Genomic DNA, 14,009 nt, shown 5'->3' with positions numbered 1-14,009 from the left:
ATTGTTGAATTAAAATTTCAATTCTTTGTGTGACAGTTAAATGTGCCATAATACTTTAAATTCAACAATAATTTTTATATCGCTTACAATACTTAGAAAGTCGGTATGACAGTGACACTTTGTAAAGATTTACACCTACGTGATCCATAAAAAACTTGCTTTATTTTAATTGATTTGGGTTTTCTAACATTCAATCGTCATTTACTCGAAAACTTTCCTATGTAAGATGGCAACATTTTAATACTGTCGGATCGACAATGAAACGATATTTCAGAATCAAGAAATAAAATAGGGGGTTGCTATTTAAAAAAAATGTCGATGACGTCATTACTTGAAAATAAATGACGGTTGAAAATCACTTTTTATGCTAAAATATGTATTTTTTAAATTAAAAATCGACCTGTTCGAGGATTTTTCCCAAAAAAAAAATTTTTTTTCGTTTTTACTTAATTTATTCCATACTTTAGGCGCGTACTGTACTATACAAGTATTGGATAAAATATAAAATTGAGCCCTATCTGATCTTTATGTTAAGATTTTCTTACTAATTGTCACTGTCATTTTTTTTATTGTATTTACACACGTGGTTTTTAATTTTGGCAAATATGTAAATTTATTCCAAACGGTCATGTACCCAAGGAAATCCAAATTTGATTATACAGGGTGTTCCAAAACATATGTCTGAAAATGAAGAGTACGAGTCTTTGTTCATTCTAAGAAAAAAAGTTCTTATTAACATGGGTCTGCAAACGCACTGTTTTCGAGAATTATGGTGATAAAAAAAAGTCAGTATTTTGACGATATCTCAGGAACCGTTTGAGATATAGAACTAAAATTTTGTAAATGTGTTATGATTAATATTAGCTACTTTTGAGCGGAAATTCAATCTTTATTCATATGATAGTTGCGGAGATTTTAGGATTGCATTAGGTTATTTTGCCCCGAATTTTTACGACTCTGGTAAAATTGACATTTGAAAATACATTTTAAACCGTGAATATTTTCTACATAAAAAGGTACGCATCATCAAAAGCTCTAACGTGAACCGTTTTCAAGATAAATGGCGTTTTATGAAGGAAAACATGAAAGAAAGTGACAACGTGTTTTGTTGTCGACAAAAACATTTGATTTCCATCTATTTATTAGTAGCAATTGTAGTTAGTTTCCAAGAGTCAATATCGTAGATACTTATTATATTTACTAACTAATTAATTTGCTTATTCTTATTATTTCGTTTGCTTACTGATAAAAAAATGAATAATAATTACAGTGATAGATGTGCCATATACATTTTGTTTAGGATGTTGCCGACGGAAATGCAGTAAAAGCGCGAAAAATTTATCAAGAAAGGCTTCCAAACCGACAGGTACCAAATGAAAGAATATTTATTTATATTTATGCATGTCTACATGAAACTGGAAGTTTTCATAAAAGAGCTGCTGGGAATGGGCGACCTAGGATGCTTCCTTCGGAAATGGAAGAAGCTGTTCTTTAAGAAATCGACGACGAACCAGAAACAAGCACTAGAAAAATAGCTTCCAAACTAAACCTTAGTCACGTTACAGTGTGGAGGATATTAAAGAGCCAGATGTTAGATCCTTATTACATACAGCGAGAACGAGCCCTTTTTGTCAGAGGATTTCCCACAACGAATGGCTGTGTGTCAATGGTTTCAAAATAAAATTGCACAAAATCCTCGCTTCTTACAACAAGTGTTATTTACGAAAAAAATAAAATTCACGTGCCATATTGGAAGGGCATCATCAGTAAACATTGTCCGTTAATGTTTGCTGATGTTGTAGGAGATCAAGGCCATACTTTTGCCATTATGCTAATTTTTTTGAAGAAGCGCTGCCAGAACTTTTAGATGACGTTCCGATTCAATTAAGAAACGAAATATGGTTCATGCACAACGGTGCTCCTGCGTATTTTAGTTTAGTCGCACCCAATTTTTAAATGAATGGGATCCGAACCGCTGGATGGGCCAAGGAGCCTTGGTCGACCAGGTCCCCAGATCTAAATGTTTTGGATTTTTTTCTTTAACGTCACTTAAGAATAGTTAATACTGTTTAAGGACTAATGAATCGCATTATTGCATTCTGCAATACGATCTGGAACACGGGTACATCATTCACTCAGACATAGGTTGAAAACCTGCAATTTTCAACAACTGTTGTAATTTTTGTTGCAAATAATGCTTAGTTTTGAAATATATTTTTTTTATCATGTTGCCTCGCCACTTTCATCACTTCGTATCATAAAACGCCTTTTATCTTGAAAACTATTTGCGTTAGAGCTTTCGATGACGAGTACTTTTTTGCATAAAAAAAATATTGACAATTTAAAATATGCCGAGGAATGAGCCAAAGAATCACGCCTTTTATTTTCTTACATATGTTTTGAAACACCCTGTATTTAAAAAGTTGACATTGAGTTGTTCTAACCTTTACATAGAGCAAAACGAGAAAAAATTAATGCTTAAATGAGGTATGTAATTTTTTATTGACGGTAAGATGCAATTATCATTAAAGTTTATTTATTTATTTATTGTTGTTGATCACACCATTCGCATTCAAGAGATAAATCAATTACGATTATAACTTTTATCGTCGATAGGGTACGAAGTTATTTATTTAATTAGCTGCATCATTCAGTAAATAAAGCAATTGCAATTATGACTTTTATTGTTAATAACGCAAAGTTGAAATACGACGGAAAGTAATTAAATAACTGTTTAATAATATTGTTATAAGAGCCATTATAGGAAACGTTCTTGTAACAGTTCTCTAGCTTCCTAACAGTCTTTATTTAGATCAACTTTGCTCTTCTCAATTATCTCATTATCATACTTAGGGCATGTAGATGACAGGTTTGTTTCTGCAGCTCTATCAAACTGTTTTCAAACTATCAAATATACTCGGTCACTTCAAGTTGTCACATACTTTTAGCGAGTTTAAGGTCACCAACCAATTGGTCAAATATCTCTGATAGTTTCAAATCAGTCCTCAACTGCTGTAGAAACGAAGGTAATATCAAATAAGTAACTCGAAAGAAGTGACAAATGAAGAGAAGAAATGAGAAGTGAAAGAAGTGGACAAATTGCAAATAAGTGACAAATTTATGTGTTTTTTTCATTTTTTTTATTGCCCACGGAAATTGTGACGACCTATTCGGAATATTAGTTATTTTATTTTGTAGGCAATTAAATTATCTACAATTTAAGGTACCCAACTAAAGTCATTTTTCACCCCTACATGTTAATTGTAAAATAAAAGTCGAACGCGAGAATATCAGTTTTCGAAAATTGCGCATTATTATTGCAAAAGGCGATGGATGTTGATGAAATTTATTGAAAAGACGGTCAATCCAATGACCAACATGTGCGCCAAAAGACGATTCAATTGTAATTAATTATTTAATTACTAAACGTTAATTCTAGAAGTTAATATCGTAGATATAGGTTCTAATTGATCCAAAGAAACGTATCGAAAAAGAAAATTTTCGAAAAGTTGAAATTAATTAGCCATTTATAACTAACAAACTATGACGTGCAAAACATCGTTATAAACAAATTGTCACAAGGTCATGCAAAAGCCGCTCGGGAATTCGCTCTTTTTGCATTAAATAGTGCTTATTTTTTCGGTACCTATTAAAAAAAAAAAGAATTCAACTACCCCTCTTTATTCCCAAGATAGCTTTTTTTATAACGTTAATTGTTAATAGTTAACTATTGGACGTATCGGACCGGGATTTTAGAGAATTCTAGAAAGGGTTAAACTTTTATCTGTAGAAAGTTTTGCATTGATAGTTCATGTAATAATCGCGCCAGCAGCAGTAAAAATTGAGGTTAATGAACGGCCTGCAAGCGGGAGAAAGAGAGCCGGATCTGCGCATGCACGTGAACATATCAAACAATAAGCTACTTACGAGTTGGGTGGAGGATAAATATGATAACGCAACTTTTCAAAAAAGAAGATAAAACTAATTTGTTATATTTAGCAAAGATATTGTTACAAAAGGAATAGGTCAGGAAGAATTATCTCATGTGTGCTCGGAAACTATACAAATACACGAAAATTACTATAAGTCTGAATGACGTCAACCTTATACAGTTGTATGAAAAAAGTCAAAATATATTTTTTGTCAATACTTAATCCTATGTTGACTATTTTTATTTACAATTTCTAATCAAGGTCATTCACCGACGTCAGAAATCAAATTACTTATGTAAACATTCAGCACCTCAATCTGGAACGTTGGAATCCCCAGTTTGTCATAGGATACATACCTTATACATGCTTGCTAATACAGACATCTAAGACTTGTTATAGCCTCAATAATGAACCATTCTATAGAACTGTTTAAAATCGTTATGTTACCTGATTAGCTTTCCAAGAATTTAGTTGGTGTTATGAAAGTAATTATGGACAATTTCGTATGTCTTTATTGCTTTACATTATGGACATGCAGGGTTTTATTCATTAAAACAAATATATATGTACCAATTATAGTTTTATATAAAATATTTCAATGTGCAAGATAACGTGAGTGATACTCACGTTATCTTTTTTACCTCTTTTTCTAGGAAATGATGAGGACCAAAATTTATAGTGATATCAAGGAAATATATACCTACCTAAACCCAACGTTTGCTTTTTTTTACGGGACAACCTGTTACCCTTATTTAGATTCCTTTCTTTATGTTTACAGTAATATATAGGTTGATTCAAAATTTAGAGCCGTATTTTTGAGATCAAAATAAGACTCTTTTTCCTATAAACAGGTTTAAATGTTGTCATAAAACTTGAGGGACGAGGCCTTTTTAGGATGCTAAATTTAAATATGTCATTGCATTTGATATTCTTTGTAAAAGGCGCCGCCTATAAGGGTACGCTTGAATTAAATGGACTCTAACTTTTTTGCTACAGTGTACAGAACAAACGTTTCCGAGATGTGCTGATGAAGAGTTAAGTATTTTTTTTGTAATAATCTGTTTTCTGATGCCTGTATTGTTCCTAAGAGTCTTAAATTTCAACAAGTTTGATAGAAAACCTCTAACGATAGTTGTCAAACTAAGCAGTCATAGCCTACTATGTTTTATCTCTATGTACTTTAAAAATGACAGTACTACCGTTTAGTCAATACTGATTTTCTCGAAAACGGTTAGTTGTATCAAAAAAATGTAGAGCTAAAAATTAAAGATCGTTGATTAAAAGGCGAAAATAAATTTTAAAATTTTTTACCATAAATAGCTAGTCAATAAAATACGAAACTATGATGTGCATTTAACTCTTCACCAGCCAATATCTCGGAAACGGTTGGTCTGAGAGATTACGCCCAAGTATACCTTTTTTGTTTAAAATTGATAGGGGAATAATCGCACTAATACAAAACGTCAATGTGCCTGTAGGAAAAAAGTTAGAGCCAATTTAATTCTAGCGTACCCTTATAGGTGGTGCCTCCTACAAGCAGCGTCAAAGGCAATGACATATTTTAGAATCTTAAAAAACTCCCATACACCAAGTTGTATGCCAACATTCAAATCTGTTTGGAAATTATGCCTAAATAAGAAAAAAATTAAATAAAAAACTTTAACACCCTCTATATTGAAAACTAAGCAGTTGTGGATCCACGTTTGTAGGAAAAAAGTCTTATTTTGACCTAAAAAATACTCCCTTTGTACTGAATTTTGAATCAGCCTGTATACATGTCACATATTTACTTTTATGGTTTCCACAGTACTTTGGTTTATTTACTGACCCCGTACATAATCAAGATTGTCATGGTCACACTGCTGTTTTTTCTGGTATTAGATTTACGAAATTGTTCTTTAAATTTTCTCTGAAGAAAAAGTATTTTATTATAAATCCTGTCTATAATACGTTCATCCTATTCTAGACGATGGTATACTTAACAAATTTTTTTGAGTTATGACCAAATTAGCATTTCCTGTGGATCATATCCGGGTCATAAGAAAAGTATTATTTGTTTGCAAAACAGTGGGAGTTATTATAAAACATCTTTGCAGAATAGTATTTTTTCAGTTTAAATGCAGGAACTTGAAGAATAGATTCATTACCAATTAAACAGAGTTTGCTGCATAAACTTTTTTCCTGGGGAACGCGGTATGCGAAATACAAGGTGGTGAAGTTTACAAGTTTACACCAAGAAACATTTTTCATTCATTTAATATAACAGTACCTGAATTACATTATATCTACAAAAACCAGCCAGTGGCCTAAGTTTGGTAAATGGTGCGGCACCTTCAGTAACACGCAATTTGTTAAAGGCACGAGGTTTATTACAATCAATTAAAGGTCTAATTAAGTGAATACGCTGTAGTAAATTTCATTCATTCAGTCATCGCATTATTATGATATGATATATCTTTGTAAACTTTAACATCCTCTATCTCAAATACCGTGTCCTTCAGGAAAAAAGTGTATAGAGCAAACTTACTATTTTGGTAATTCAGATTCAATATTTAAAGTGAAATTACTCTTATACTAAGTAAAGACGTTTAGTAAATTTAATAGCTCCCAAGCATAAATATGCTCCATGACAATCTCGACTATTGCAATTGTGGAAATGTGTCAAAGCAACTGTCAGCTTTTTTTCCTAGACAGAAAAAGGTAAGGGGGTAAAATGTGATGTCAATTACACTATACGTTGGCATTTTTTTACTGTATGATAGATAGGTACCTCAATTGTATGACAGACACACTAGACATTATCATTAAGCATTCACGGTCGATAGCCGCAGGATTTAAGGCGTCAGTACTTAAATCGATGTGTCGATCTGCCCGGGTTTCGAATCCCGCGGCCGGTAGACCGTAGATTAACTATGCTTGTATGGAGGATTGGCACCCTCTGTGCAGATATGGTAGGGTGGAAGAATGTTGGCTTGGGTCAATGTGAGAGATTGACACCGGTTGGCATTTGACCACCCCCCTAATTAATGAGGTTTTCCAGGTTTCCCTCATTCCTGCACTGAATGGTGGTTAGGGTCTACCAACATAAGTCGTTCCTGGGCGCAAATGCGGCCTGCGTAATAATAATTTGCCAAAGGGAATAAATTAGGGTCGTTGCCTATTGCACATTCCACAAAAGTAAAAGAAGAATATACAACTATTGCTCTGGTTTTAGACAAAATTAAATATGCGGAACACAATTGGCTCATATGTGTTGATTTAAAAATGGTCAACTTTCTTTTAGACCCAACAAAGTGGTTATACAAAATATCCCTGTTTTCTTTGCTTATGGGACAGTAGAGCTAAATATCAACATTGGATTAAAAAAGATTGGCCTCCTCGGGAAGCGCTAGTTGCAGGACAACAGAACGTGATAAACCCACCTTTAGTATCAAGGGATCGTATAAGTTTGCCTCCGTTACATATAAAACTAGGACTGATAAAACAATTTGTAAAAGGTCTTGACAAAAATGGAAATTGTTTCCGTTTCTTATCAAAAAAGTTTCCAAAACTGAGTGCAGAAAAGATAAAAGCGGGAATTTTTGACGGGCCACAAATAAAATCATTAATAAAAGACTCATATTTTACGGACACCATGACAGAGATTGAGAAAACGGCATGGAATGAGTTTGTTTGGCTTGTTAAAAATTTTTTGGGAAATAAGAAAAGTTCTGAATGTTCTCAACACGTCGAACAACTGATGAGTCACTTTCAAAGGCTTGGATGTAACATGAGCATCAAGTTACACTTTCTTTACAACCACCTGGACTATTTTCCCGCCAATCTTGGGGACCTAAGTGAAGAACAGGGTGAGCGATTCCACCAGGACCTCTGTACCATGGAGGAACGCTATCAAGGCCACTGGAACGTACACATGATGGCTGACTATTGTTGGAGCATTCAGAATAGCTCTCTGCCTTCAGCTTTAGCAAGAAAATCATATAAGAGAAAGTTTTTTTCATTATAAGAATTAAATAAATTAGAATTGTCTCTAAATTTATAGTGTTTTATTATAAAAAAAACACCCGAGTCATATTTTTTTAACTAGAGCTGATACAGAAATTTCAATCACGGAATTGAAATCGTCGTCAAAAATTGGACTAATATCATGTAACATAACCCAATCATCAGAAATGCTGTTGTGCAGCAAATTTATTTATATAAATAAATTTGTTTTCAAATTTTTTCCTGTATAACAGGAATTAAAAATTCGGTATACTGTAGTAATTCCTAGAAATCATTTCTGATATGTCAAAATTTTTTGTATGTCGCCACGGGCTTTTCAAATTTTGAAGACAAATCCTTGAAGTGTCACTGATGAAACTAATAATTTTTACTTTTCTAAAATTTTGTTAGCTACAGTTATTTTCGAACAATTTACAAAAGACATTAAGGTTATGACATTAAAATTATTTATCTTGACATTTATACCAAATAGCTGCATTAAAATTAAAGTCATCACAATTATACATTCATAGTACTAGTAGTATTATGAAAACTGTTTCTTAGATCCTGCACATTGTCAACTGGCGTTATATATACTGAAGTTTTAAATGTTCCCAAAGGTCCGTGGGATTTAAGTCCGGTGATCTACGGGTCCATGATTAGTCGGGCGCCTCAGCCTATCCATCTATTTTGATATACTCTGTTCAAATATATCCGATATATAAAAATTGTGGTCACTTATAAACCATAAATAATATCGCAAAATAAGTTGTATTATAGCCATCTAATCTTAATCGAGGAGAAAACGGTCGAATAATGTAATCTCCAGTAATACCCAGTCGAGCGTTGTATGGAGTTAAGGGAGAAATCGGGTTCATCTGTAAAAAATAATCGATTTAGAAATAACAGATTTCATACGTTCTGTATAGTACTCTTTAACATAAATTGAACCGTCAAGGAAAATCTTCCGGCAATAATGTACGTACTTCCTGAAAATGGTATGGATAAAAGAGATAACTTTTCAATATCTTTAAAATTGTTTGGTGGTTTACATTAAAATAAAATACCCATTTTGGGAGTACTCGTTACCAAATGATCTTCCAATAAACGTTGTGATTGTTTTAGATCTCCCAATATCATTATATTTCACAAATGCTCCAGTTTCTTGGAGCTGCTGATGGAGGCTTGATAATGTTTTTGCACATGGTCAAACTGGCTGAGGACCTATACTGATAAATAAGGCGTGATTCCTTGCGTTATCGTCAGGAAGGCTGTAAGTAAGTAAAATGCCATTTCTGAATTAGCAAGATAAGACATCCTAATTATGTAAAATAATTATAAAGGAATTATCTATTTATGAAGAAAGTAGTGACTAATTAACAAAAAAGGATGAAAACATCAGAATGTCGAAATAAGTAGCTACCTACTACTAATTTTCATCTATTCTGTCTGATTCTTCATAAAGTATAAAAATTTATATTCCGCGACTTATCCCTAGCTATTATTTCTTTTGTAATTTGTTCAAAATAGCCGTTCCTAGGAAAAATTTTAAAATAATTGATATTTCTATTTTTCTATTCTCCTGTCAAAATCAGTTTTTACAGTTTTTTCAAAAAAACACACTGTTGTCCTTATTTACACCCATGACCATATAAAAATGATTTGGGAAGTGAGGTATGAAACTTTCTGGGAAGTAGTGTGTCATATTGAGAATAAAAGTTCACCATGTACAGGTATGTTCTAGATCTAGATATTACACAATCATATTGCTTTATTATCGTTCGTTCAAAATACACACACTTATAAAAATTATATGACATAATTTATAATAAAAGGATTGTTTGGTTTAGTATAAAAACAGAATATTTATACTTTTTGCATTTTATTTAAAAATATATCGAAATTGACATAGTTTTTTTTTTTGAGAGTTGTGCTGTTTCACTACCATGGGACAATCTTGAGGTCTATTCCCCTGTATTATATTCGGGTTTGTTACTTGCCACTGAAAAAAAAAGAAATTGAATTTGGAATTTACCGCAAGTGAATTTGTTACAATACAACAAATTATATTATAATATATAAGTATATTCATTATTCTTTATTAATAACAGAAAGTATGTTAATTTGTTCTTTTCATTTCTAAAATGGGCAGATATTTTAATAAAAACTTACTATCCTCCACCATGCGACCCAGCAGATGCTTGAGCTGACGCTGATGCTGAAGCTTGACTTCCGCCGAAGCCGCCTCCCCCTCCTTGTTGACCTACAGAATGAAAAATGTTGATTTTCTGTTTAAGCTATAGAAAAATTAGTACCAGTTTTTGATTTAGGCTCGTTAAGTTATTATTTTATTATGATCAATAGATGAAGTAATTAAAGAAAAATCGATATTTAATCTACCATAAAATGTTTACTTTTCATTAATTTTTTTTTCTTGGCTTGTAATCTTACCTCCTCCTCCTCCTCCAGAGCTGCCTCCACCGAATCCTGGAAATAATTAGATACACATAAATTTTTATAAATAACTACTTAAAAATATGGTAACTCAAAGGTAAATATTATAACGATAAGTGAAATTCTTCATTGTATTCTTAAAGAAAAAATGAAGTTAAAAAGATTATATATTTGTATACTAAAATTAATTTTAACTAATAATATCGCAGGAAACAACAAGATAAAACATACTTTTAGTACACTGCATATACAGGATGTCCTGAAATGAATGCAACAAAATTTGGTTACAGATACGTATTTTTTATTTTTGCCAAGTGGGCCCCTTGAAATCCGCTCTTAAGAATAGTCTTTTTTTATATCTCAGAACTCTGTTGTACGACAATCACTAAATTTGATACACAGGGGTTTTATGACATGTGGAATCTGACAGTGTTACGCTTTTTGGGCGGGAAATCCCTTTAAGACACGTTTTCGTAGGCCCCCTTGTATTTGGAGCCAAAAAAATTTGGTTGCATATTTGAGTTTCTAAAAAGTTATTATTCCGCCTGAAAGCCATGTAAGTTAGAAACTGTTTTGTCTCTCGATACTTTTTCGTAAAACGCAGTGTTTTCGAGAAAACGGCAGAATGTCATCGAATGCAGAACGTGATTCGCTATTACCATATTACTAGTAAGTACTATATGATGATAACTTTTTTTAGATTAATTGAAATCAATCATCAACCCATAGTTGATGGAAACAATCCTATTTTCTATTTCTCCTAGGATTTATTGTACATTATTTTGATACATACGATACTTTAAGCGAAATCTAGAAATAAGTATGTTCCTGTAAATTTTTTATCGACAAAATGGAAGTTATTAAATATTATAGTGTACTGTTAAATAACCATAGACATTCTTTATTCGAGTATTATTTTTATCTGAATTTATATGAAAATATTATATATTAAATGTTATTTAACATAATTTAAATTCCGTTTATTATCAATAAATAAACAAGAAATACTATTACATGCAAAATAAATGAAAATATCATATTTCTCACCTCCTTTACCACCGCCTCCTCCAAGTCCACCGCCTCCAAGTCCACCGCCCCCATTTCCACCGCCTCCAAATCCACCGCCTCCACCGCCACCACCGCCTCCTCCAAATCCGCCACCTCCACTTTTACCTGGATATGCTTCTCGTCTTTGGCGAACTAAGTATTTGGAAGGGGCATCTTTGTCATCCTATAATAAACCCGCATTTATTACCACTATAAGAAACAAAAATGTTGAAAAATGGAAAATTCAGAGAGAGAGAAAATGTACCTTGAAAGTAAATATCATTAGTAGGTATGTCAATTTTTGAAATAACGAACTCCAGAGAATATTAATGCTAAGAACACATACTACAGAGCTTTCATAAACCTTTACAAGCCATGTGACCGCCTAGCTTAGGCAACCAATGTTGCAGGGCTGGTACTGGTAACGAAAAATCCCTAAATCTTGTCCTAACCATTATTAATGATTCGTTTACAATGAACAATGACAAACCGTCACGTCTGCGCTCGAGATACTGTGATCGCTAATTGGTTGAATAGAATCTCGTAAAAAATTACAGCTGGTAAAACAGAATATTGTGTTTTAATGTAATTTTAATCTTATTATTTGAATAATTTTTAATTTTACCGAAATTTAGTTGTCATCGCGAAGGAAATAAAATTTCTGTTTCAAACAAAATTACTCCTTATGTGGCTTGTAATGATTTCTGAAGGCAGACAATGTTTATTACAGTTTTGACAGTGAATGATGTGTATAATAAATACATATGATTTTTTGTTTATTAATGTATATAAATATTTCAATATATTTCAATTTAGAAATTTTTTACCTTCAATATATTAGAAACAAATTATTTTAAATCTGACTTTATTTAATTTTTTAAGTGTATTGTAATTTTTGCTACAGGCTATGAATAAAAAAAGACTGAAACAAAAAAATTTTTTAAGGATAAATTCAATTTAGAAAATTCGTGGTTTAGTTAGTTAATCTCCTAGTGTTGTTAAATAGACAATTTAAAAAATAATTGAGTTTTTGAAGAAAGTATCATTGCACATACATTTTTATATTTGAATTTTAGATTCAAATCATCTAATATTTGCAGAAACTCAGTTTCAACTATAGCCTTAAATATAACAGCAAGGAGGAATCAAATAAATTAAAAAAAATAAAATTCCAATATTTAACTATATGAATAGTAATTAGATAAAGAAATGCTCAACGAAATCATGCTCTGGTGAAATTCAGAAATACTTGCTGAGTTTATTGTATTCATCTTAAAACAAAAATTAAACGAAAATTAAAATTCTTAATTCTCGACGTTTCGTCACCAAATATATTGTGCTCTCTTCAGAACAACTAAAAGTCGATGGGTTTCAGTAAGTTTTTGGTAATATCTAAGTGCCTTCATAAGATAAGTGAACAAAATTAAATAACCACACACAAATATATCAATGAATAACTTTGAAAATCTAAAACCCATCAACTATTAGTTGTTTCGAAGTATACACTGCATAAATGGTAACCAAAAGCCAGTACATAAAAATTGTGCTTCCTTTAAATTTTCACGATTGCCAGTATTACCGATAACATTAACAATGTTAAAAACATTCTTTTATAGAAAGAAAAATACTATTTTAGCGCTTACCTCCGCCTGTTGAAGGAGAACAGGAACCTCTCGGACCTCTGCAGGAATAGGGCGAACCAGTAAGTACGAATGCTTCTTTCCGTAGCTTGGACCATCACTGATGAAGTTAGAAGATTCATAGTTGAAAGCTTCTGGCCTCTCCCTTGGTGGTGAAACGATGTCCAGCAGATAAACTACTCCCACAGGCCTTGACAATGCATTGGCAAGGGAAACTTCTTGCTCTGCTTGGCTAATGCCAGCAGCAGCTAGCAAAGTAAGTGCTACTAACCACTTCATGGTTGGTTATGTGTTCCTCGCCGAATTATTTACGTTTTTATAGTTTCTTCGCAGTTATGTAATACCACCGGGAATTAATTCGTTTGTATTGTAACAAGAAGTAGGGAACTATATATCTAATTGGCTATACAATACCTTTGCATAAAAAGCAGTCTTAATTTAGACGTGATTCTGAGTAAATATCATTTCATTATTATTAGATACTTATTATTAAATTAGCAAATATGTACTTATTGTTCATTTTGGAATTATCGGTACGTGGAGACTTCCTTTTGTTAATATTCGTCCCTATTTTGCATATGAATTTAACATAATTATTATTATAGTGATACTTTTTAAAGGTGAGGGTGATTCGAGAATTTAATTTTAGTTTTATACAGGGTGTCCCTGAAAATAATGGACAACGCTTGACCACACGTTCCTTGGATAAAAATAATACTATTTAGCCTAACTTACCTATATACAAAAGTGCACGCCTACTGAGATATAGCCTTCTAAATATAGAATAGATAACCTAGTTTTTTTCAATTAATTTGATAACTATTTTTATTAGAAACTTTGATACACTTATTTTTTTATGTAAGGGCAAGGTAAATATAGAATTTGGTGAGAATACATATACAGGATGTTCTCTTTCTGGTGCCTGTGCGCCACTGGGCTATTCCGTTACTTT

At 32.3% G+C, this 14,009-nt stretch overlaps 1 protein-coding gene across 2 annotated transcripts; it reads right to left on the bottom strand.

The window, feature by feature from the left end:
* Positions 1-9,781: 9,781 nt before the first annotated feature.
* LOC108904947 (glycine-rich RNA-binding protein 2, mitochondrial-like) lies at positions 9,782-13,358 on the bottom strand. Of its 2 annotated transcripts, none has more exons than XM_018707675.1 (5): positions 13,061-13,358; positions 11,418-11,601; positions 10,368-10,403; positions 10,089-10,179; positions 9,782-9,918 (listed from the first exon to the last, which is right to left on the bottom strand). In XM_018707675.1, the coding sequence occupies exons 1-5, from the start codon at positions 13,334-13,336 to the stop codon at positions 9,909-9,911; spliced, it is 597 nt and encodes a 198-aa protein (XP_018563191.1). In that variant the 5' UTR covers positions 13,337-13,358; the 3' UTR covers positions 9,782-9,908. The 2 variants fall into 2 exon arrangements, with proteins under 2 accessions (XP_018563191.1, XP_018563192.1); XM_018707676.1 differs by having other exon boundaries at positions 10,371-10,403.
* Positions 13,359-14,009: the final 651 nt, after the last annotated feature.

The sequence above is a fragment of the Anoplophora glabripennis genome, unplaced genomic scaffold (assembly GCF_000390285.2).
Source record: "Anoplophora glabripennis isolate ALB-LARVAE unplaced genomic scaffold, Agla_2.0 scaffold98, whole genome shotgun sequence".
NCBI lineage: Eukaryota > Metazoa > Arthropoda > Insecta > Coleoptera > Cerambycidae > Anoplophora > Anoplophora glabripennis.
This window is presented reverse-complemented; position numbering and strand designations above follow the sequence as displayed.